The sequence below is a fragment of the Coregonus clupeaformis genome, chromosome 30, assembly GCF_020615455.1.
Source record: "Coregonus clupeaformis isolate EN_2021a chromosome 30, ASM2061545v1, whole genome shotgun sequence".
Taxonomy (NCBI): Eukaryota; Metazoa; Chordata; class Actinopteri; order Salmoniformes; family Salmonidae; genus Coregonus; species Coregonus clupeaformis.
Genome location: NC_059221.1, coordinates 27017346 through 27038681, shown reverse-complemented (window position 1 = coordinate 27038681; position 21336 = coordinate 27017346). Strand labels below are relative to the sequence as shown.

General features: G+C 41.3%; 2 protein-coding genes across 10 annotated transcripts in view; one reads left to right on the top strand and one right to left on the bottom strand.

The window, feature by feature from the left end:
- Positions 1 to 255: 255 nt before the first annotated feature.
- LOC121545551 (bile acid receptor) lies at positions 256 to 17522 on the top strand. Of its 3 annotated transcripts, none has more exons than XM_041856158.2 (11): positions 256 to 349; positions 10580 to 10721; positions 12361 to 12729; positions 12961 to 13101; positions 13448 to 13578; positions 14513 to 14611; positions 14726 to 14825; positions 15056 to 15172; positions 16232 to 16324; positions 16709 to 16822; positions 17018 to 17522. In XM_041856158.2, the coding sequence occupies exons 2-11, from the start codon at positions 10625 to 10627 to the stop codon at positions 17233 to 17235; spliced, it is 1479 nt and encodes a 492-aa protein (XP_041712092.1). In that variant the 5' UTR covers positions 256 to 349; positions 10580 to 10624; the 3' UTR covers positions 17236 to 17522. The 3 variants fall into 3 exon arrangements, with proteins under 3 accessions (XP_041712092.1, XP_041712093.1, XP_041712094.1); XM_041856159.1 differs by lacking the exon at positions 256 to 349 and adding an exon at positions 4973 to 5013; XM_041856160.1 differs by lacking the exon at positions 256 to 349 and having other exon boundaries at positions 9765 to 10721; positions 17021 to 17522.
- A 703-nt stretch (positions 17523 to 18225) lies between these two features.
- LOC121545550 (plasma membrane calcium-transporting ATPase 3-like) overlaps positions 18226 to 21336 on the bottom strand; it is a 34063-nt gene continuing 30952 nt past the window's right edge. For 4 of the 7 annotated variants that reach the window (XM_041856149.2, XM_041856152.2, XM_041856151.2 and 1 more), the window contains one exon: positions 18226 to 19616. In XM_041856149.2, the coding sequence (XP_041712083.1) occupies positions 19179 to 19616 (438 nt within the window). In that variant the 3' untranslated portion in view covers positions 18226 to 19178. The remainder of the gene's footprint in view (positions 19617 to 21336) is intronic. The other 3 variants (XM_041856154.2, XM_041856155.2, XM_041856156.2) reach the window with 1 other exon arrangement.

Below are 21336 nucleotides of genomic sequence, written 5' to 3'. Positions count from 1 at the left end.
CCTGTGCAAAATCTACTCTGAGAGCCCCTTGTCTTCTTGAAAGACATCCATGGTATCTAATACCCTAATCCACCTCATACAATGTTTCTGATGTTGTGTCCTAAGCAAGGTCATGTGCATGAGTGAGTGACTGCCTCTTGATTGAGAGGGAAAGTTATTGTTTGTACTTTGTGTGTGTGTGTGTCTGTGTGTGTGAGAGCGTGTGCGAGCGTGTGTGTTTGTACGAGTGCATGTTCATGTTTGGCAAGTGTAGGATGCCAGAGGCTGGACTGCAGTCAACATTACAAATGTAAGGGGAGGAAAAATCAAGAGGCTATCATAAGTCAACACACGAGGAGAAGACCCACTGGTGAGCTCATATCACTCTTTTTAATACATTTTACTCGATGGGGAGTATATTTATAATTTTCTGACCTGTTAAAAAGGTTTTTATTTCAATATGATCTGTTATTCAAACTCTGCTATGGACTGTGTATTTGAAAAAATTTGTTTTACCATCATGTTCCCCAACTCCACTAGAATGTGATGTCTTGTTAATGTGAAGAGGTTTAGCTGTCGTACTTCTCCTGAGTAACCTGCTACCTGATGGATGAAGTGCTAAGGCGCCATAGTGCATCTTATCTTACAGACTTACAGAGAAACAGAGATTTAAGAAGTTTTAACAGTGTGCTTTGGAAGGCTAATCAACTCCAACTAAGTCTTGATGAATTCTCTAATGATTTATTAACAACTAAGTCTACAGATTTGTTTTACACATTAGTGATGCACGCATTGAGGAACTGAAATAGGATAGGTTAGAGAGGTTTGGTGGTTACACTTTGACTTTTTAAAAGATTTTTGCCACAATGTCGAGCCAGTGTTTTGACTTGATTCTGTGTCCGTTCAGTCATGACAACAGTATCCAAACTTGTTTGTGAAAGTTTTTAAGACCTAATGTTACAAACAAGTAATGGATAAGGAAACTTAAGTTGGTGGGCTTGCATCTACAGTACGTGGGGGGACTGGACTAAAATCTTGATTCTGTGGAATCCATTTGAGAGAGAAACGTTTCTGAAAACGGCAGTTGTACTATAGAGGAAATGGCTCAAGCTTTCTAAAACGACAACAGTGCCCTACATTTAGCTGAAATCAAAGACTTTCATTGTGAATATTATGTTAGTATGTTCAGAATCTATTATAAACTGTTTGGATCTAGTTAGGGTGAACATGTAATGTCCTAAGCAGGCATTTACAGTGCATTGCAAAAGTATTCATCCCCCTTGGCGTTTTTCCTATTTTGTTGCATTACAACCTGTAATTTAAATTGATTTTTATTTGGATTTCATGTAATGGACATACACAAAATAGTCCAAATTGGTGAAGTGAAATGAAAAAAATAACTTGTTTAATTTTTTTTTTTAAATTACGGAAAAGAGGTGCGTGCATATGTATTCACCCCCTTTGCTATGAAGCCCCTAAATAAGATCTGGTGCAACCAATTACCTTCAGAAGTCACAGAATTAGTTAAATAAAGTCCACCTGTGTGCAATCTAAGTGTCACATGATCTGTCACATGATCTCAGTATATACAGTGGGGAGAACAAGTATTTGATACACTGCCAATTTTGCAGATTTTCCTACTTACAAAGCATGTAGAGGTCTGTAATTTTTATCATAGGTACACTTCAACTGTGAAAGACGGAATCTAAAACAGAAATCCAGAAAATCACATTGTATGATTTTTAAGTAATTAATTTGCATTTTATTGCATGACATAAGTATTTGATCACCTACCAACCAGTAAGAATTCCGGCTCTCACAGACCTGTAAGTTTTTCTTTAAGAAGCCCTCCTGTTCCCCACTCATTACCTGTATTAACTGCACCTGTTTGAACTCGTTACCTGTATAAAAGACACCTGTCCACACACTCAATCAAACAGACTCCAACCTCTCCACAATGGCCAAGACCAGAGAGCTGTGTAAGGACATCAGGGATAAAATTGTAGACCTGCACAAGGCTGGGATGGGCTACAGGACAATAGGCAAGCAGCTTGGTGAGAAGGCAACAACTGTTGGCTCAATTATTAGAAAATGGAAGAAGTTCAAGATGACGGTCAATCACCCTCGGTCTGGGGCTCCATGCAAGATCTCACCTCGTGGGGCATCAATGATCATGAGGAAGGTGAGGGATCAGCCCAGAACTACACGGCAGGACCTGGTCAATGACCTGAAGAGAGCTGGGACCACAGTCTCAAAGAAAACCATTAGTAACACACTACGCCGTCATGGATTAAAATCCTGCAGCGCACGCAAGGTCCCCCTGCTCAAGCCAGCGCGTGTCCAGGCCTGTCTGAAGTTTGCCAATGACCATCTGGATGATCCAGAGGAGGAATGGGAGAAGGTAATGTGGTCTGATGAGACAAAAATTGAGCTTTTTGGTCTAAACTCCACTCGCTGTGTTTGGAGGAAGAAGAAGGATGAGTATAACCTCAAGAACACCATCCCAACTGTGAAGCATGGAGGTGGAAACATCATTCTTTGGGGATGCTTTTCTGCAAAGGGGCAGGACGACTGCACCGTATTGAGGGGAGGATGGATGGGGCCATGTATCGCGAGATCTTGGCCAACAACCTCCTTCCCTCAGTAAGAGCATGAAGATGGGTCGTGGCTGGGTCTTCCAGCATGACAACGACCCAAAACACACAGCCAGGGCAACTAAGGAGTGGCTCCGTAAGAAGCATCTCAAGGTCCTGGAGTGGCCTAGCCAGTCTCCAGACCTGAACCCAACAGAAAATCTTTGGAGGGAGCTGAAAGTCCGTATTGTCCAGCGACAGCCCCGAAACCTGAAGGATCTGGAGAAGGTCTGTATGGAGGAGTGGGCCAAAATCCCTGCTGCAGTGTGTGCAAACCTGGTCAAGACCTACAGGAAACGTATGATCTCTGTAATTGCAAACAAAGGTTTCTGTACCAAATATTAAGTTCTGCTTTTCTGATGTATCAAATACTTATGTCATGCAATAAAATGCAAATTAATTACTTAAAAATCATACAATGTGATTTTCTGGATTTTTGTTTTAGATTACGTCTCTCACAGTTGAAGTGTACCTATGATAAAAATTACAGACCTCTACATGCTTTGTAAGTAGGAAAACCTGCAAAATCGGCAGTGTATCAAATACTTGTTCTCCCCACTGTATACACCTGTTCTGAAAGGCCCCAGTTATGCACGCTCAAGTTTTCTGTTTTTTTTGTCTTATTTCATGTTTGTTTCACAATAAAAAAGATTTTGCATTTTCAAAGTGGTAGGCATGTTGTGTAAATCAAATGATACGAACCCCCCAAAAATCAATTTTAATTCGAAGTTGTAAGGCAACAAAATAGGAAAAATGCCAAGGGGGGTGAATACTTTCGCAAGCCACTGTATGTTCCTTTTTACATTTCACAACAGTCTAGTCAATGCGCATTAACTGTAGTAACATTTAGAGTATTTACAAGTATTTACAAATCATGTGCTGTAAATCCCCCCCCCTATTTTAGCACTGGACTTTAACCACAAATCCATCCCCTGGCCCTCCCTGCAAGGCCACCCTAATCTAAGTGTCAGTTTCCTGTTTAAATCAGTAAACACTGTGCTATCTGAGTCTGGCTACCAGCAAACAGCGTGCAGCGATAAAGAGCCAAGCTGGGAAGATGTGCTGGAGGTTTAGAGAAAGAGAGAGATTTATTGTGTGCTTACAGCCTTCAGTCCAAACGTCGAGTGAATCAAGGGTAATGTGTTTATCCCACCCTTACCCCTCTCCTCCTCCTCCTCCTCCTCCTCCTCCCCGTACTCCTCCTCCTCCTCCTCCTCCTCCTCCTCCTCCTCCTCCTCCTCCTCCTCCAGAAAGCTTCCCTTGGGGATGTGCAACATGCTCAGGCCCTTGTCCAACAAAGTGACAACTGGGCCACACTAGAAGATCCATGGCCACATGTATACACTCCAAGAAATTGTTCCCATCACTCATTGTGATCAGGGAAATGAATGAATGCGCAGCCACATCCACTCTCGTGTACGCGTTCCCTTCATTATCGTGCTCTCTCACTATCTTGGAGGTAGAGTACAGTATAAGGCATAGCAAGGGCTTGTTTTGACGGATATGTGAAGACATAACTAATGCAACAGTATACATGACAGAGGAATATAACAACAGAAGCCTCTCCTGGGATTTGTTAATGTAATTGTACAATGACAAAGAGAATCAAACAAATGTAATAATGACATAATGTATTTGGCATTTCTCTCAATCAGGGAACTTAGCTAGTCAGTTGTGCCTAGGTATCAGATAGAGTGAGATTAGATGGATCCAAAGATGACACAATGTTTTTTAAAGTTTTTTTTAGGGGGTAGATCAGCTTTAATATTGCAGATAGATTGTAACTTCCATCAATGTAATTGTGTACATCACTTCCAATCCCCCATATGTTTTTTTTTCGCAAATATATATATATATATATATATATATATATATATATATATATATATATATATATATATATATATATACACACTAACGTTCAAAAGCAATTTTTTTGTCCATTAAAATAACATCAAATTGATCACAGTGTAGACATTGTTAATGTTGTAAATGGCTATTGTAGCTGGAAACGGCTGATTTTTAGCTCCAGATACTCAACTAGTCTCAAGAAGGCCCGTTTTATTGCTTCTTTCAGCACAACAGTTTTCAGCTGTGCTAACATAATTGCAAAAGGGTTTTCTAATGATCAATTAGCCTTTTAAAATGATAAACTTGGATTAGCAAACACAACGTGCCATTGGTACACAGGACTGATGGTTGCTGATAATGGGCCTCTGTACGCCTATGTAGATATTCCATTAAAAATATGCCGTTTCCAGCTACAATAGCCATTTACAACATTAACAATGTCTACACTGTATTTCTGATCAATTTGATGTTATTTTAATGGACAAACAAATTGCTTTTCTTTCTTTTCAGATCACCCAGTAGTGCTATCTGCATGCAGGGTTAGCTCCAGGTAAATATTGCAATCCTTTAGCCATTCCTGGACCTGTGTCCAAAAACAAGCTACAAATGGACAGTACCAAAACAAATGATCTAAAGATTCTGTCTTTTCGCAGCAAAATCTGCAGAGCTGGGAAGATTGTATCCCCCATATAAATAGCATTCTATGGTAGCAAGAATTTTGTATAATAATTGAAATTGAAAAATTCTAAGTTTTGAAACCGGCGTCATTTTGCGTATCAGTTCATAAACACTATGCCATGGAATCGGTACGTCAAAAATCTCTTCCCAACTATTTTGCAATCTACAGTGAGGGAAAAAAGTATGTCAAAAATGTTATAAATTGATTTGCATTTTAATGAGGGAAATAAGTATTTGACCCCTCTGCAAAACATTACTTAGTACTTGTTGGCAAAACCCTTGTTGGCAATCACAGAGGTCAGACGTTTCTTGTAGTTGGCCACCAGGTTTGCACACATCTCAGGAGGGATTTTGTTCCACTCCTCTTTGCAGATCTTCTCCAAGTCATTAAGGTTTCGAGGCTGACATTTGGCAACTCGAACCTTCAGCTCCCTCCACAGATTGTCTATGGGATTAAGGTCTGGAGACTGGCTAGGCCACTCCAGGACCTTAATGTGCTTCTTTTTGAGCCACTCCTTTGTTGCCTTGGCCATGTGTTTTGGGTCATTGTCATGCTGGAATACCCATCCACAACCCATTTTCAATGCCCTGCCTGAGGGAAGGAGGTTCTCACCCAAGATTTGACGGTACATGGCCCCGTCCATCGTCCCTTTGATGCGGTGAAGTTGTCCTGTCCCCTTAGCAGAAAAACACCCCCAAAGCATAATGTTTCCACCTCCATGTTTTACGGTGGGGATGGTGTTCTTGGGGTCATAGGCAGCATTCCTCCTCCTCCAAACACGGCGAGTTGAGTTGATGCCAAAGAGCTTGATTTTGGTCTCATCTGACCACAACACTTTCACTCAGTTCTCCTCTGAATCATTCAGATGTTCATTGGCAAACTTCAGACGGCCCTGTATATGTGCTTTCTTGAGCAGGGGGACCTTGCGGGCGCTGCAGGATTTCAGTCCTTCACGGCGTAGTGTGTTACCAATTGTTTTCTTGGTTAATATGGTCCCAGCTGCCTTGAGATCGTTGACAGGATCCTCCCGTGTAGTTCTGGGCTGATTCCTCACCGTTCTCATGATCATTGCAACTCCACAAGGTGAGATCTTGCATGGAGCCCTAGGCCGAGGGAGATTGACAGTTCTTTTGTGTTTCTTCCATTTGCGAATAATCGCATCAACTGTTGTCACCTTCTCACCAAGCTGCTTGGCGATGATCTTGTAGCCCATTCCAGCCTTGTGTAGGTCTACAATCTTGTCCCTGACATCCTCTGAGAGCTCTTTGGTCTTGGCCATGGTGGAGAGTTTGGAATCTGTTTGATTGATTGCTTCTGTGGACAGGTGTCTTTTATACAGGTAACAAGTTGAGATTAGGAGCACTCCCTTTAAGAGTGCGCTCCTAATCTCAGCTCGTTACCTGTATAAAAGACACCTGGGAGGCAGAAATCTTTCTGATTGAGAGGGGGTCAAATACTTATTTCCCTCATTAAAATGCAAATCAATTTATAACATTTTTTACATGCGTTTTTCTGGATTTTTTTGTTGTTATTCTGTCTCTCACTGTTCAAATAAACATACCATTAAAATTATAGACTGATAATTTCTTTGTCAGTGGGCAAACGTACAAAATCAGTAGGGGATCAAATACTTTTTTCCCTCACTGTTTATGGGACGACTGGCAATCCTTTGGTCCTTAAATGAAACTGGTATACTTTTTTATTTATCACAATTTTCTTTAACCAATTATGTTCTTTAATGCATGGCCGACAGACAAGTTCCTTACTTTTTCCCCCTTCCACTTTCCTCGTCCATTTTTGCGGTAATGCTGCAATTATTTGGTTGTAATTTTGGGTAGAGCAGACATTTCCATATGTTTTTGTTAGCTGCATTTGCAACATAACTCCACCAGTCCTACCTATGATATCATCTATGAAGATTATACCTTGAAAAAAACATTTTTTTTTTTACAATTAGTATAGAGTTTAACCACAATATTTGTTGCATTATTTGTTCTGCCTCTTCTGGAGGATTAAATTGAAATTGCAACCAACTTTCTATGGGTTGTTTTAGAAATAGTAATATTTGGGAGATTATTTCCTTTTCAAATAACTGAAAGTGAGAGTTTATAATTTGAATAAAGGGAAAAAGGCCATTCTTGAATATTGGGTGAGACAATCTTACTAATTTACTAGAGAACCAGTTCGGATTTAAGTATAACTTTTGTATGACTGAAGCTTTTAGTGATAGGTCTAATGCTTTAATATTTAATCATTTCTGTCCTCCGAATTCATATTCATTATGTAAATAGGCCCGTTTAATTTTGTTTGGCTTGCTGTTCAAAATAAAATGGAACATATTTTTCTCATATAATTAAAAAAACTGTTCGCTAGGCGTAGGCAAATAAGCAAATAGGTAAACTGGGATAATACTAAAGAGTTAATCAGGGTGATTTTTCCACAAATTTACAGGTATTTACCTTTCCATGGTTGCAAGATCTTATCTATTTTTGCTAACTTTCTATTAAAATTTATTGGAGTGAGATAATTTATTTCATTTGGGATATGTATTCCGAGTACATCCGCATCACCATCAGACCATTTTATTGGTAAACTACATGGTAATGTACAATTTTTATTTTTTTGTGATCCAATAAGTAATATAGTACATTTATCATAATTTGGTTGTAATCCAGAGAGGTTAGAAAATGTATCTAGATCCTCTATGAGGCTGTGGAGGGATTCTAGTTGTAGATTTAAAAGAAAACATGAATCATCAGCATACAATGACACAATGTTAATGTGAGGTTGCTTTGTTTGCTTCAAAAGTAGCAGAGCACCTACTCTGGATTTTTTTTAACCCCTTTTTCTTGATATCCAATTGGTAGTTGCAGTCTTGTCCCATCGCTGCAACTCCCGTACGGACTCAGGAAAGGTCGAGAGCCATGCGTCCTCCGAAACACCACCCTGCCCCGCACTGCTCGCTTAACCCGGAAGCCAGCCGCACCAATGTGTTGGAGGAAACACCGTACAACTGGCGACAGTGTCAGCGTGCATGCGCCTGGCCGCCACAGGAGTCGCTAGAGCGCGATGGGATAAGGACATTCCAGCCGGCCAAACTCCCTAACCCGGCCAATTGTGCGTCGCCTCATGGGTCTCCCAGTCGTTGCGGGCTGTGACACAGTCTGGGATCGAACCCGAATCTGTAGTGACACCTCAAGCACTGCAGTGCCTTAGACCGCTGCGACACTCGGGAGGCCCCACTCTGGATATTTGCTGTGTTTGAAGAGTATATTGTTCCAAACAATATGTAAAAAAAATGTTGGGCTAAATCAAAAAGGGTGCTTTTGAGATATTAATATTAATATTTTTTATGTTGAATAAAGTAATGTGAACATTTCTATTTCAGAATCTAGACATACTCCATATTTTAGAGCATAATAACACCAAGATGTCTGTATCATGTGCAGTTCAGGAATCATATAGTCTTACAAGAGGCATGTATAGGTCTAAAAAGGGTCTAAAATATTTTTGGGCCTTCCTGGCGTGGAATCAGCCATTAGAGAAGAACAGAGGACTGCATGCCCGATCATGAATTAGTGAAACATAACTAAATAGTCACCATAACTATGATCACTGTTATTACTCCATGTTATGCATTTGTGCATACTGTATATGCATCCTACCTACAGTGTACCTTGTCATTTGCACTGCTTTGTCAGCATAGATGCTCAGCACGTGGGATAGATAATTTAATTAAATGCTGCTCGATGGTCGGCTTGGTTCACACACAGGCCAGTGTAATTAGACAGTTGAGGAATGAGGTCAGGGTGGGAAGGACACCATTAGTTCTCTAGAATCATGCTGCATGTCAAACCCCATCAGGGAGAGGTTAGGGCAAATCTAGGGTCTCTCTCTCTCTCTCGCCAGGGCTCGACTCGACCCAGTCAACTCGAATTTCCCAAACTCAAAACCTGCCTAGTGTCAAATATTAACTGCAACACAAACAAAGCAAACATAATCTGAGTAAACACTCCCTGGGGGCTCCAAAGATGAGCTATCTGTCACACACACTCTTACAACACACACACACACAACACACACCCACACACACACAGTGGTGGAAAAAGTACTCAAATTCTCATACTTGAGTAAAAGTTAACATACCTTAATAGAAAATGACTCAAGTAAAAGTGAAAGTCACCCAGTAAAATACTACTTGAGTAAAAGTCTAAAAGTATTTGGTTTTAAATATACTTAAGTATCAAAAGTAAAAGTAAAAGTACGAATAATTAAAAATTCCTTATATTAAGCAAACAAGACGGCACAATTTTCTTGTATTTTTTATTTACGGATAGCCAGGGGCACATGCCAACACTTAGACATCATTTAAAAACAAAGCATTTGTGTTTAGTGAGTCCACCAGATCAGAGGCAGTAGGGATGACCAGGGATGTTCTCTTGATAATTGTGCAAATTGGACCATTTGCTGTACTGCTAAGCATTCAAAATGTAATGTGTACTTTTGTGTGTCAGGGAAAATGTATGGAGTAAAAAGTACATAATTTTCTTTAGGAATGTAGTGAAGTAAAAGTAAAAGTTGTCCAAACATATATATAGCAAAGTAAAGTACAGATACCCCCCAAAAAGACTTATGTATTACTTTAAAGTATTTTTACTTAAGTACTTTACACCACTGCGTACACACTTATCCACGTACATTTACTCTCAGACACACACACAACACACTCATACACATGCACACGTACACACTCTTGTGTTCACATGCACACTCAAACAAACAAGCATACATACGGCTGTGCGTGCACACCCACATACACAATACCTACCCAGGAAGAGTAACTACAGCATACTAATAGTACATAGTGTAGATGGGGAAGAGTATTAAAGGTATCAAGATGTTTATGGAAAATATAATAAATACAATAAAGATTGACCACAGGTCATGTCCAGTTCTGTTGGTACAGAGACAAGATAGCGGTGAGTTGCCAGCTACAGCTAACTCATTGATCCCCCTCTGTGAACTCCTGGTCCGTGGTGGGGTGGGATCCATCCACCCAGGCCAAACCTGAGCTCCCCACCAGGGACAGGCCCCCATACGTCAGGACCTCTCTCTTCCCTCTGAACTCCCAGCCAGGACAGCTGTTTGGACATGAGTCCAATCTCTCTCTTCTTCTCACACACTCCTCGCTGTCCCTCGTCTCCCCCTGATGCCTCCCAGAGGAGCAGAGATCCATCGCACTGCCACAGACTTCAGCTGCACGCCTCCACTGTGGCTAACAGTAACCTTTAGTTTTGCATCTCAGAGGGTAGCTTAAAATAGGCAATGATATCACAGCTAGGAGACTGAGGAGACCTGTCGTCAGCATGGATATAAAGAAATGTTTGGAGAGTTGCAGATTCCTCAGATGTGTGATTCCCTGTGTGTGTGTCGATAGATTAAACGGGTGTTCCTAGAGACTGACTGTGGATCAGCTATCCAGATGAGAGAGTGGAGTGAGTCGGAGATGACCATGTCTGCCGGTGGTTACCTCTCTGCCTCTGATGGATACGGCATCACCGAGCCTCTGCAGTACTACGGTGAGGGACTCTTTTTATCTGAACTCTAGTCCGATTTGATGGTGTGCTGATCCAAACACAATGTATCCTGATACATACTCTGTAATTGTATGGTGATGACCTAATCAAATCAAAATGTCATGATTATACATTTATATTTCATTTACATTATATGTTTATGCTTCCTTTGTTCTGCTTTAGTTTGTGTGTTGCTTTTTTGTTATAATTTGTAGTGCCATAGGCCTGTAGATTAGATGGGGAGACTTGCAAGAATACACACAGTGTGGGTGTAACCTATACATTTCTAAACAACTGTCTTTATAAAAAAAAGAAATTGAATGGAAAAATACTTACAAGAATGGGCTGCTAGCCTGCCACATATCCAGTACACAGGATGTTAGCTAACAAAGAATTTGCATTGGAACGAGGGCCTATTTATAATGGTTGCAGTGGAGTGTTGTGACCTAACCCTAATTATGAGGGTTCTTCAGATTGTGGTCCTCTCCTCTCCTGGCTGAGGGGTGGATATGATATGGCTGTATAATGGGGGGTAGCGTTAGTGTGCGTGGGACGGAGGGAGGGAGGCCAGGGTGTTTACATAGGGCTGAAACGGTTTACAAACAGAGCTCACCACAGCGTTGTCACGCAAGCACAAGCTCAGTACTGGCCTCCATCCTCGCCAGGACAGGAAACATCTGGGAGACGCAGAGGATAGACGGGATGAGTGAGGAAAGTGGTGATGGAGAGAGAGAAGGATGGAGGGGAGGAAAAATAGAGAGTCAAGGTTCTAGAATAGAGGGGGTGAGGTGGGTTGTGGCTGAGGATAGGGTGAGTGTTGTTGTTCAGAAAGGAAGGGTCATAGGTTGGATTCTAGAGGTCATTGTGGTGTTCAGTACATGTCAAGACATCTTAAGAGCTCATAGCTATGGATGACTATTCAGGCTGATATTGTATGAAGACACTCGATATGCGCCTGAGTACAATGTAACTTATACATCCCGTAGTATTGATGCATTTTGAGAAAGGATGGACCTTAATCATTAGATTATTTTGTGTTTAAAATAAGAAATCTTTCACTATTTCAGTTCCTATCTGAACTAATAAAACGCTAAGAGACTCAGCTTATGGAAGTGGATCCTTCTGATCAGAGTGACTGATGTTAGGGCTGATCTGTGACCAGTGGTGACACGTTCCCTCTGTGGAGACGGGACTTGAATTTGCTAAATGCTTCACAGCTCCACCGCCCCCCCCCCGCTACGCTTACAAGACATCATCAGACACCAATCTACGAGGCAATAAAATACTGAATGAAACTCTATAAAAAATATTTGAATCATAAATGACCATGTAACCTCTCAGCTGCATCCTGTTTCCACAGTCCAAACTGATTCACAAGGTCTTGCTCAGACATTTTTTTATTACGTCCCACAGGACCAATAAAAGACATGCATGAATCACGTAAGATGGTGGACAAGGATCACATTCTTGTGATGCACTTTGACTTGAAACTAGTGTGACTGGGATAATGGCTCTGGTGGACCCTCTTGGCTAGCCACTAGACATTCCCAGGTCCACCCCTGTGGGGCACGTAAACTTAACCGGTGGGTCCAGGACCAAAACACCAAATCCATTTATTTTGTGTTGTTTCCCCATCACACAGATGTGCTGGGGGACCCTTTGGGCTACCCTTTCCAGGAGCCAGACCTACAGGGCCTATCCTTCAGCCAGCAGCAGTACAGCCCCATCAATGTGCAGTTCTCCGTCTACGGACCTCCATCCTCCCAGCCCTTCCACCCACCCTACACCCACCCCTACAGCCCCCACTGCCTGGACACTCCCTGCGAGCCCAGCCCAGAGCCCCAGTGTGGAGGCCTGGGGAAGGGGCAAGGTGGGGGAGGTCTGCCCCTGGTCAAGAGGACCAGGCTGGGTCTGGGAGGAAGGGTGAGGGGCCAGGATGAGCTGTGTGTGGTGTGTGGGGACAAAGCCTCTGGCTACCACTACAACGCCCTCACCTGTGAAGGCTGCAAAGGTAGGGGAGGCAGTGTTTTCGTCAAAGTTTACAACAACATTTCGGGGGTCAACCTGAAAGTTTTATCACAGAGCCCGCTACTTCCGATATCTGGCTGAATATGGGGTTTGAATTTAAATTAAAAAACGTCTTTATCTGGAATAACTTTAATTGAAATGGACCCCAACTACAGGTGGTTGCTACTCCAACCCATGTCATAATCTCTATCATTACTGTACTCCTGTGTTTTAGGTTTCTTCCGAAGGAGTGTGACGAAGAAAGCAGTGTACCGGTGTAAAAGCGGTGGAGGCTGTGAGATGGACATGTACATGCGGAGAAAGTGCCAAGACTGCCGCCTGCGGAAATGTCGTGCTGTGGGCATGCTGGCCGAATGTGAGGGGAACATACCATATCAAAAAGGCTGTAGGGATATTTGAAACTATATTTGACTGAAAGCAATGTCAATAATTTGAAGAGAGGCAGAGTAAGCTAACAATAAGATCAAGAATCTTGACCAGTGACCATATCTCCAATTTATAGCCAGGCAGACTTAATTTAACTGCTAAGACAACCAAAATACCTTGGACAGGGATCCCTTGGAAAAATGTGTATGATCTCAATACTCTTGTGTAAATAAAGGATAAATAAATATAATATATTTGCCTATGTGAGTCTGGCAGAGGCGGTTGTGTTGCCAGGTTTGCCTATGTGAGTCTGACAGAGGCAATTGTGTTGCCAGGTCTGCTGACGGAGGTGCAGTGCCAATCCAAGAGGCTGAGGAAGGGGACCAAGCACAGAGGAGGAGGGCCTGAGGAGGAGGAGAACATGGGGAGCAGGAGCGTCAGCTCCACCAGCAGGTTACCAGGACAGGTACATCACTTTCTCCTCTCCTCCTACATTCAAACCTTCTCATCTAGTTTTCTGACCTTTCGCTATTGTGTTAACTTTCTTGGATATTCTGAATGGGGAGGACATTGTAGCTTGGCGTTTTTGAAAGATACCACAAGATCATATTATTTGTCCCAAGCAAATATCCAAGGGTCTAGATAGTTACAGACCCTTGGATAATCATCTTGTTGGATGGATTGTAACAATGGAGAACCGCAGATCTCTTCCTCAAATCCCAAGTTAACTTACTTTAGTTCATAGGTGGCCCTCTCCCAGATCACTTTCTTGGATTTCCTGTTTAAGTTCTGGGACCATCAGGGGGCATGTCCCAGATAAAATTTTTCGGACATTGCATAGGCCTCTTAATAGTAGGCTGGACCAATAGTCTGTAACACTTTTGACTGATTTCTTATGGGGGTGCCCTGTAATACGACCCTACTCCAAGTCAGAATGGTCCCACTGGACAAACACTGGTTGAATCAACGTTGTTTCCGCTTAATTACAACCAAAACATTAAATGTGATGATGATAAATCAGCGTGGAAAACTGGGGCATATTTATTACGGAAACCGTTTACTGTTTAAGAACCAAATGGAAGCAAACAGAGCAAAACAAGAGTTTCTATTGGACAAATTCAGGTAGGTCCCTCCCCGTTTAGTTTCTTTTGCTTCTGTTTAAGAAACATTTTGCAACAGAATCGGCATAATGAATACGCCCCAGATTGGATTTGCAAAAAGTCATCAACGTAAGGGAATTTCATATTTTTTCGCCCAACTTTTAACCTAAATCCAATTATTTTTTACAACTCCACCAAATGTAAATCAAAGCTAGACGTTGAACTGACATCTGTGCCCAGTGGGGTAATTTCACTCAGCAATCAAATTATCTGTTTGTAATGCATTTCTTCCTGTAACAGATGGTGTCTGCAAATTTGTCAGTAGAACAGAAGCTTGTTTTGGACAGGATGGTGGAGGCTCATCGGCAGTACAGGGCGCAGGACACTGCACACTGTAGGGTGGGTCGCTGATTAGAATAGTAATTCTGCTGTCAATGGATTGAGATTTTAAAGTTATGTTGTCATTTTTCTACCATCTCATTGAGAGCTTATTCAGGCAGTTCTTTTCTGCAGGTGTTTGATTGGACTTGTACAGAGGTTGGTGGAGACAGACTAACGGACATGGCATGCCCTCCCTCTCAGAGGCTGCTGCAGTTTGCCAAGAGTGTACCTGGTCAGTTGGGCCGCACCTCATACATAAGCTTCCTCTCCTTTCTTGTTTCTGCACTGATATGAAAAAACGACAGGTAAAATGGAAAGCAAATACCTGCTAAGCTTACACCATGTTGCTTTCCCTGACCATATGTTTTCATATCAAAACCAGCCCTGTTTCTCTCTCTGTGGTCACTCTGCATCTGATACCTCCTGCAGTATTAACTAATCTAGTGTCTGGTGTCCGTGTAGGCTTTGAGCTCCTGGACTGCTCGGACCAGACCACCCTCCTCTCTAGTTCCTCTGTGGAAGTCATGTTTCTGCTCTCAGCTCAGCAGTTCACCCAAAACCCAGCAGACTCTAGCCCAGGTATTGACACCACCACACCACCATGAGGTTTGCGGGTGTCTGACTCATTTGTCCTGGCTCCATTTCAGCCTGCTACACAGTAAAATTGCAAGAGTTAATTCAACTCCCATGGAGTAACATTCAACACAATTTTGGGGTTTACGGTTCCACCCCCATTTTGAGTGAAAACCACCCTGGTCATGGGGTAAATTAAAAAAATAGAGTACATATCAATTAAATAGAGTACATATCCAATCACATTCAACTCTTAGAGTTGATTAAATGTAACTACATGCCATTTCACACTTTCTGTGTTTTAAATTAACAACCAACTCCATCAGAGTACATTACTCTAGCAGTTCACTACCTTTTAACACTGTAGGGTGTAAACCCTTATTTGCATATTTCCCGGTGTGCCTTTCGAGTGAATGATCACATTATGCTGGCTTGCTAAGTGATGTCTAGTTCCTATTGGAATCCATTCAGAGCGAGGCTATCCAACAATTTGATATTTTCATCACCAGTCAACCTGCATTCAGAATGATTGTCAGAGTAAAGAATTAGTATATTTGAGAACACCTAGAACTTCAACACTGTGAATATAACACTTCTTGCAGTGTACTCATTTCATTTCATTTCATTTCAGTCATTTAGCAGACGCTCTTATCCAGAGCGACTTACAGGAGCAATTAGGGTTAAGTGCCTTGCTCAAGGGCACATCGACAGATTTTTCACCTAGTCGGCTCGGGGATTAGAACCAGTGACCTTTCGGTTACTGGCACAACGCTCTTAACCACTAAGCTACCTACTCCAAAGAAGTGTAAGGGGGCTGTGGATACTCCATAGATATCAATCCCTGTCTCTGGTTATTCTTAATGAAGTAAAAAGTACACATCCAAATGAACACCAGTTATTACTCCAGGGAGCGAATCACTCTGTTGAGGGTTAAGATAACTCCAGTGAACACTATGATGCCAACTCTCCTTGATTTACTGTGTACTGAAGAGGTAGGGGCTAGGGATGGAAATGGAACCTGGCCGATTATGCCAGAGAGCTCATTGTTTTATTTTATTTTACAAGCACTACAACCTTTCAACCTCTCAACTCATCATTGGCTGAAAACCTTAGAGTACAAGGAAAACATTCATAGTGGGACTGGCCCTGTAAACTCAGGTAAGTCACACTGTCCTATCTAGACACAGTATACTCACCACCATAGTATCCCCTATTACGAGCTTTATTTACAGTACTATTTGAAGAGAGGTTAAAGGGATAAGATCGTTTTAGTTTATTTTATGTTTTAGCCTATTTTCCACTAGCATTGTTACAGGCTTTAAAACTCCTAGCCCGAGAATCTGGACTTTGATAAATAACAAACTAACTAACTTAAAAACTGTTTGGATGAAACCACAACACCCCAGGTGAGTCGAAAATATGCTAAAACTTCTAAATTTAAAGATGTTAAAATGAAGTAAGCGTACAGTGGGGAAATAAGGGAAATGGGGTTTTGTCCTGTTTCCTTCCATGTTGAGTCTTAGCTAGTGTGTCTGTGTGCAGGAGTCAATGAGGACTTGCTAGGACCGGTGCTCAACTTCTTCCACAGCATGGCTGCACTGGGAGTGACCGAGGCTGAATATGCCCTGCTCACTGCTACAGCACTGCTATGCTCAGGTGACTGGCTCTCTATGCCTGACACATTACTGTATGAAAGGCTAAATGTATTTGTTAATTTATTTTAAATACATATAACACAAGATGTTTAGTTGATAAAGACACATTTTCCTCCAAGAGTGTCTGAATATCTCCTCTAGCTTGGCTAGATGGTGACGACCAACTCTATGTCGTTCTGTCATCTGTCTCTGTTAGCAGACGAAGTGTTGCTGCGGGCGGTGGCGTGTGTGGAGAGCTTACAGGAGCTGACCCTGGAGCTTCTTTCCAGGGTGTGTGGAGCCCGGTGTGGAGCCCAGGGCCCTCAGGGAGCTCAGCGCTTCGCTCGCCTGATGGGGAGACTCACAGAGCTGCGCACGCTACGACACAACCACCTCACCCGGCTCCGACAGCAGCTCTGGGACAGTCAGCCCTGAGACAGACACTGAGTATGAAGAACAGAGAGACAGAGATACGAACAAATAGTAAAAATAATCTACATTTTGGCTTAATATTGAATGTTTTATCAAGTTTGTACCAAACAATTTAAGGTAACACTATTGGCCATTTAGTATTATTATGTTTATAATGAAAAATACCAATACCATTCTTCTAAGTGATTGTTTTTTACTGTAAAGTTTGAATCACCGACCAGTATTAAACCAATGTGAGTTTTGTTATATGGAAAACACAGATTAAGGTATTAAAAAAGTATTTTATCATACCTTGGCAGTCATCCTGTTTGTGTTGTTTTCAAGGTGAAGCGGAATCGACCACCTGGTCATTATACTGCCATACAGTGCTCTGGTAGGTCTGTTACACTGTGTTCTCTTGGAGTTTAAAGAGGAAGTTTACTAAAATATAAATGTTCATGATTTTACACTTACCTAGGATGTTGTGGGCTGACAGTAATAGCTTGGCAGACTATTGCAAAACAGCATTGGTATCAATAGTGGCTCACATCAGAAAATTATTGAATACACCTTACAGATACCTCAGTCGTCCAACTTCTATTGTAACCCCATCACTCCCTAAGAACATACACTGTGACATAAGGAATTATTTATCATGGTTGCTGACATAAAAACTTTCAGAAGGCTTTAATAAGTGCTCCACAAAGCTGGGAGACATCCTATTTGCAACATTCAAAAAGCTATAATGTTCTTAAAACAATGTAGTGTAGAAGCGTAAGTAAAATGTAAAAGTCAAGATATATTCAATGGATATTGTTCTGATATCTATCTGTGCCCCTGTGAAAGCTGTCACTAGTGACCACGTTGACGGCAGTAAAGCATAGTCGGGTAGAAATACATAAAATAGACTCTGATATTGTTTGATAGATTCTAAAGTACATCAAGTAATCATTTCCTTTTAATTTTGTGTTATGAGATCTATTCAAAAACAAAAATAAAGAGAATACACAGGGATTAATAAAATAATCATTTAAATAAATTCCTTTAATCTTTATGCACAACTTAATATTTGGAATCCTCAGTTAAGTTGTCCCCTCTGTTCATGGTGGTGTCCAAATGAATAACTTAATTCAAGACATATCTACATGAAGAGAAGAACCAAAACCATGAGTACTACTTTAATTTGTGACTTTGTTTTAATAGCAGATGTACTATTTTGTTACCTTTTTGTGTTTTGAAGTTGTTGTATGTGTTTATAAATGTATTTGTATAGTTATATTTCTTTTTTTCTTTTTCAAGACATACACAACACATGTAAACACAGAAAAGGGGAAAAAAAGGACATGACCAGAAGGAGTATAGAAAAACAGGAATACAAGGAGACAAATACAGCAGTTAAGCGAACAAACAATACATACAAACATACATCATACATACATACATGGATAGATAAAGCTAATCAATGAAGCATCATTAACTGGAATATAATAATTGTAGTAGTAATTGCAGTAGTAATAACAACAGTAATAATTTGAACAATAATATTGTTAAAAAGCGGAATGAATTAACCCCATTTCACTTTCCATTGAGTCTTTCATCATTTCAATCAAAAGGAAAATAATCAATTCCAGTTCATTCTTGTCTCTACTACACCAATCACTCCTCTATTGCGTGCCTAGATATACATTTCCAAAGTGTCTTTATCAGAGTCTGGTGGGGTTAGCATCGTTGGATTGTGGAGCTTTCTGAGAGGATTTGTGCAGGCTAAAAGCAGTGGCTGTGGGGGGAAAGGTGGGGCAACGAAACAATCCATAAAACCATTGGTCTATACAATGTCATTTCCAGGTAATACTTTCTCTTTCCGTGTCCAGTTCATCTTCATTCCCTCTTTGTTGGGTTACATCCATGTCCATCAAAGTCATTGGTGTTTCCTCTCCCTTCTTATCAACCATGTCCCTAGATCGTAGTTATAAACAGGTCTCCAAGCTGTGCAATGGGCTGGCGGGGCGGCAGAGAGAAGCAGCTGGTAGTCTTGCATCTTTTGGGGTCAGATGATCTCCATTCTCAGCATCAGCAGCAGCAGTGGCGTTGTTGTTGCAGTTGAGTGTAACGGGGAGGCTCTGCTGGCGGTAGGGGGCGGGGCGGGAGGCGGAGCGGTGGCGAGGAGGTGGCTGAGGGGGCTTGGCAAGGGAAGGAGCTTGACGAAGAGCCAGGCGAACGTTGTTGCAGTCTGAGCGCTCGGATTCTTCGGTTTCAATGTCTGTCTCGTCAATCAAGGGGATGTTGTGGACCAAGTCATTGATGAGAAATTCCGGGTGTGCCATGAAGTCGTGGATGGAGTTCTTGGATTCCGGCTTCTCAATGCCATCATAAAGTGGGCTACGGAATGCTTTCACCACTTGGATCTATGTTGAGTTTGGTATAATAATGGTCATACAAGGGGGAAAATGTGGAACGGAAAAGGGAATAGATGGGACAAACAAGTGGAGAGAGATTTAGCATTTAAAAAGTGTCACAGTGGCAGATTTATCTGTCTGAACTTACCTGAAAAAGTTGTTATGAAAAGATAAAACTTTTGATTCTTCTGAAAATTCCACTTAATGTTGGTTAAATTCTTAATCAAAAGTTTTATTGTAGTAGGTTTGCCTGGGTGTGGGGAGGCGTGCCTCTTTCTGTCCATTGAGGTAATACCTAAATATTTTTTTTGCCCATTTAGGGCAGGGTTTCCCAAACTCATCAACCTTTGATTATTTTAATTAGCTGTGTAGTGTTAGGGTAAAAAACTAAACCTGTACCCAGGGGGGCCCCTAGGACCGAGTTTGGGAAACCCTGATTTAGGGGACCCCTTTTGTTCAGGAGCATGCCCAGAGGCAACATTTCTGTATAGCCTCTTTAAAGGCAATCAATTACCTATGAGTTGAAATGCCTCACTGACCAGATTAAACCTATTGTATGTGTACAATATGTACATGTCCGCTTGGAAATACCCTGTAACTTTAAAGCAATTTAGGGAAAGTAAAACAAATGAATGGTAACTTAAATAATGACAAATAAAAGTTGCAGTTGTCAGTTCAATATGATACATTTTAAATTAATAAAATACTCATTGATGGATGTACAACATTGTCTGACACACTCACACACACGCACACACATATAGAAATATTTTTGTACAGAGCTATAAAACTTACATATGGGACAGGTGAAACAAGTAGAACACAGAGCATGGGATTGAGACCAGTTTGCAAACCAAACAACAACTGACATGCAGACAGACTGATCATGTGAGAGCCTCATTTACTGCCATGCTGTAAAAAAAACACGTTCAATGTGGTCGTGCATGAGATTGTCTTGATGCAAAAGAAAATGCTTATGGGTGCAGTTGGATGACATACTGTATCTATCGACTGTTGCAATGTCCAATGAGCCATAATGCTGCCAGCTACCAGTAAAGCAAAGGGAAAATCACCAACAATACAGACCAGCCACAGTAATAACAGTGTATGTGAAGTAATCAGTTCAACTTTTTAAAATAATTATTGTAAGTGAATTGTATCTTTCTATTGAATATCTTGAACATGCACTTTGTAAGTTGTTTTGGGTATGTCTCAACTATGTTTTTAAAAAAGATTTAAGGACATTAATACAGTCAACCAGATCAGTACAAAAATGTCAATATAGTAGACAATGGTTGTATTTCATAAGGCACAATAGTCACCACACTGGAATTGCAAGTGTTGTACAACAAATCATTACCTCCAATGTCAGAACAAATGTATCAAAAACTGTTCCTCATAGTCACATTATAAGCATGTGAAACATGTATGATACACCACCAGTTGTGGTGTCCAGCCACAACTTACACTCAGAAAAAAAGGTGCTATCTAGAACCTAAAGGGGTTATTTGGCTGTCATCATAGGATAACCCTTTGAATAACCTTTTTTAATTCCAGGTAGAACCCTTTTAGTTCCAAGTAGAACCCTTTTGGGTTAAAAGTAGAACCCATTCCACAGACGGCTCTACAAGGAACCCAAAAGGGTTCGACCTGGAACCAAAAAGGGTTCTCCTATGGGGACAGCCGAATAACCCTTTTGGAACCTTTTTTTCTAAGAGTGTACCCGTGT

Bases quoted from the DNA above. Each gene is read 5' to 3' on its own strand.
- LOC121545551 (XM_041856158.2), top strand. From the start codon at position 10,625: ATGAGAGAGTGGAGTGAGTCGGAGATGACCATGTCTGCCGGTGGTTAC. The intron at 14,612-14,725 runs GTGGGTCGCTGA...TCTTTTCTGCAG, and splicing joins AGGACACTGCACACTGTAGG to GTGTTTGATTGGACTTGTAC. The intron at 14,826-15,055 runs GTCAGTTGGGCC...GTGTCCGTGTAG, and splicing joins GTTTGCCAAGAGTGTACCTG to GCTTTGAGCTCCTGGACTGC.